The 3,301-nt window shown below is 39.1% G+C and overlaps 1 protein-coding gene across 1 annotated transcript; it reads right to left on the reverse strand.

The window, feature by feature from the left end:
- Positions 1–1,228: 1,228 nt before the first annotated feature.
- On the reverse strand, positions 1,229–1,993 carry LOC121866177 (probable inactive receptor kinase At1g48480). The gene has a single exon (XM_042365781.1). The coding sequence runs from the start codon at positions 1,991–1,993 to the stop codon at positions 1,229–1,231; it is 765 nt and encodes a 254-aa protein (XP_042221715.1).
- Positions 1,994–3,301: the final 1,308 nt, after the last annotated feature.

A 3,301-nucleotide genomic window follows, 5' to 3' on the forward strand; every position in this document is an offset into this window, starting at 1 on the left:
TAAATGTGTATAAAGATGCATATTTTTTGTTGATAGTAGGGCAGCTTTGGATTCTTTGAACAGTGGGAGTCCAGTCTTTGAACACATTATTGGTTCATGTAGAAAATTAGTAAATACAATTAGGAAAAATGGCCATAATGTTCAATTTGTATGGGTCCCTTCACATGTGGGGATTGGTCTTAATGAAGCAGTAAATATAATAGCAAAAAGAGCCACGGAAAAGGCCGAGATCGACATAATATGTACTAAAACCTTGAAACAATTAAGGAGCAAATTACGGAAAATACAATCAATAGAAGATAATTTCAAAAGGAATGAAATATACGAGAAAAGTGAAACAATGAAACATTACCATCATGTTCTCATGAACACAAAATTTATATATGGGAAAGATGGGAGTAGGTGGAAAGATTCAGTGTATATGAGGTTAAGATTAGGATATAAATATTATTGGGAACTTGGAGCTGAGAGAAGTGAACAGGATAAAGAATGTAGAGTTTGTAGAACACCCAGATCCCATACCCTGCCACATTATATACTGGAATGCCCATTGCTTAATGTATATAGAAATGTCCATATAAATAATGTCCCCATGCAAATAGAGTGGATGTATAAAAATCGGAAAATAGATGATATATTAAAGAAATATAGAAATTTTTCATCTAGAATATAACTATGTATGTATATAACTGATTATATGAAATATTAGGGATTTATGTGAGACCTGAGAGGGACATTCCTGGATTGGGGTGGGGATGACTTATGTCACTTCATCCCTTTGAGATGTACTAATGTTTTTTGTATCTCAATAAACGTATCAATCAATCTGTACCTAGACATGCAGACTAGATTTTTCTGATGGCTTGTGATGAGTTAGGAACGATTTAGACCTTCAATCCTATCATAAATAACTAGTTTTCTCAGTCACGTGATGTTTTAGCAACTTTAACCCTTATTTTGTAGAGTTTTGGTCCCAATTTATTTAAAAATATAATTAACATCGTGAATTTAAGCGTTTTCCTTACCCATTGATCTGCCATCTTATGAAAAAAAGTCCAAGGTTGTGCTGTTGAAGGTTTGAGTTAGGGGAATGTTGAAGTCAGGCGGACAAGGAATCGGATGCAAGGTTTACCTGTCGTTTGAGTTTTGTTTTTCGTTTCGTTCAGATACGCTGTGGGAAGGTGAGAGATAGTGTGTGCTTTATAGCTTGGGGCCTAAAATTTTTTCTTCAACTGATGATTTCTCGGAATTCTCGGAGGAGGTGTGGTAGTGATGGCCGGTCAGTGCGGCGCTTGGTCATGGCCTTCTTGGCGAGTTTTGTGACCTCTGGATGGTCCCCTGGGGCCTCCTTGATCAATTCCATCAGGACAAACCCGAAAGAATATGTATCTGAATTCTTGGTGGTCCTAAACCCACGGCAGACTTCAGGGGCCATCCAGGGGAAGTCCTCGTGTAGGCAATCAGCGCTGACTTTACAAGACTTACCGATCTCACAGGCCAGACCGAGGTCAATGAGGCTGACCTCTGGCCGGGATGAGGGCCCTTGGATCATTATGTTATCCTCCTTGATGTCATTGTGTGCTAGACCTTTCGTGTTCATCTCAAGGATTTTCTCACCAAGGAGGAGCCCCAGTTGTATAAGGTCATATTGGCAGATCAGGTTATCTTCAGAGAGAAGGTGGTTGAGTGTGAGCTTACCCCTGAAGGACTGGAGGATCGCTGGAGGTTTTGGACAGTACCCAAGTACCTTAGGAATCCCCCCAGCACCATCGAGGGCATACATCTTGGCAGCCTCATCCTTGAAGAATTTTTTGGCTGATGGTGACACTGCCTTTTTCAAAACAGCTACATCATTTCCCCACTTGACAAGGTAAGCAATTGCGTGCGCTCCCTCCCCAAGAATTTCCGCTCCGTCTTGTAGGAGGTCAGTCACGTCCTCAGGGAGAAGCTCATACACCCAATCTTGGAAGTTTTCTGTTTTTCGGCAAGCCATTTTTAATTATCTGTATCGACTCAGCCTTCACCAGGACATCAAATTATTATTTGGGGGTTAGATGCGTTTTTGAGGCGCTGAAGTGATAGTTGTTGTGCAATGAAGTGAAGAGGTGCCTTATAGTATAGTGAAGAGGTGCCTCATAGTGTAGTGAAGATGTGTAGTGAAGATGTGCCTCATAGTGTAGTGAAGTAGGTGTAGTGAAGATGTGCCTGATAGTGTAGTGAAGTAGTTGTAGTGAAGATGTGCCTGATAGTGTAGTGAAGTAGTTGTAGTGATGATGTGCCTGATAGTGTAGTGAAGTAGTTGTAGTGAAGATGTGCCTGATAGTGTAGTGAAGTAGTTGTAGTGAAGATGTGCCTGATAGTGTAGTGAAGTAGTTGTAGTGAAGATGTGCCTGATAGTGTAGTGAAGAAGTTGTAGTGAAGATGTGCCTGATAGTGTAGTGAAGTAGTTGTAGTGAAGATGTGCCTGATAGTGTAGTGAAGTAGTTGTAGTGAAGATGTGCCTGATAGTGTAGTGAAGTAGTTGTAGTGAAGATGTGCCTGATAGTGTAGTGAAGTAGTTGTAGTGAAGATGTGCCTGATAGTGTAGTGAAGATGTGCCTGATAGTGTAGTGAAGTAGTTGTAGTGAAGATGTGCTTGATAGTGTAGTGAAGTAGTTGTAGTGAAGATGTGCCTCATAGTGTAGTGGAAGTGGTTGTAGTGAGATGTGTGCACAGTGGTGTAGTGGAAGTGGTTGTAGTGAAGATGTGCCTGATAGTGCTTAGTGAAGTAGTTGTAGTGAAGATGTGCCTGATAGTGTAGTGAAGTAGTTGTAGTGAAGATGTGCCTGATAGTGTAGTGAAGTAGTTGTAGTGAAGATGTGCCTGATAGTGTAGTGAAGATGTGCCTGATAGTGAAGTGAAGTAGTTGTAGTGAAGATGTGCCTGATAGTGTAGTGAAGTAGCTGTAGTGAAGATGTGCTTGATAGTGTAGTGAAGTAGTTGGAGTGAAGATGTGCCTCATAGTGTAGTGAAGATGTGTCTAATAGTGGTTTTTTTTTTTAAGGGGATTAGCCCACCCGGACACAGGTCACTGACCCACATCAGGGCCTGGGGGGCAAAAATGTAATAATAATAATAATAATAATAATAATAATAATAATAATAATAATAATAATAATAATAAAAAATAATAGTCATAATAATTCATAATAAATAAAATTTATGATAAAACAAACAAAATCAAATAATAAAATAATGATGATAATAATACAGTAACTGTAATAATAATAATATTAATAATAAAGAACTATAAATACAAAAA

Source organism: Homarus americanus, unplaced genomic scaffold (assembly GCF_018991925.1).
Source record: "Homarus americanus isolate GMGI-L3 unplaced genomic scaffold, GMGI_Hamer_2.0 scaffold27996, whole genome shotgun sequence".
NCBI classification, from domain to species: domain Eukaryota; kingdom Metazoa; phylum Arthropoda; class Malacostraca; order Decapoda; family Nephropidae; genus Homarus; species Homarus americanus.

Bases quoted from the DNA above. Each gene is read 5' to 3' on its own strand.
- LOC121866177 (XM_042365781.1), bottom strand. From the start codon at position 1,993: ATGGCTTGCCGAAAAACAGAAAACTTCCAAGATTGGGTGTATGAGCTT.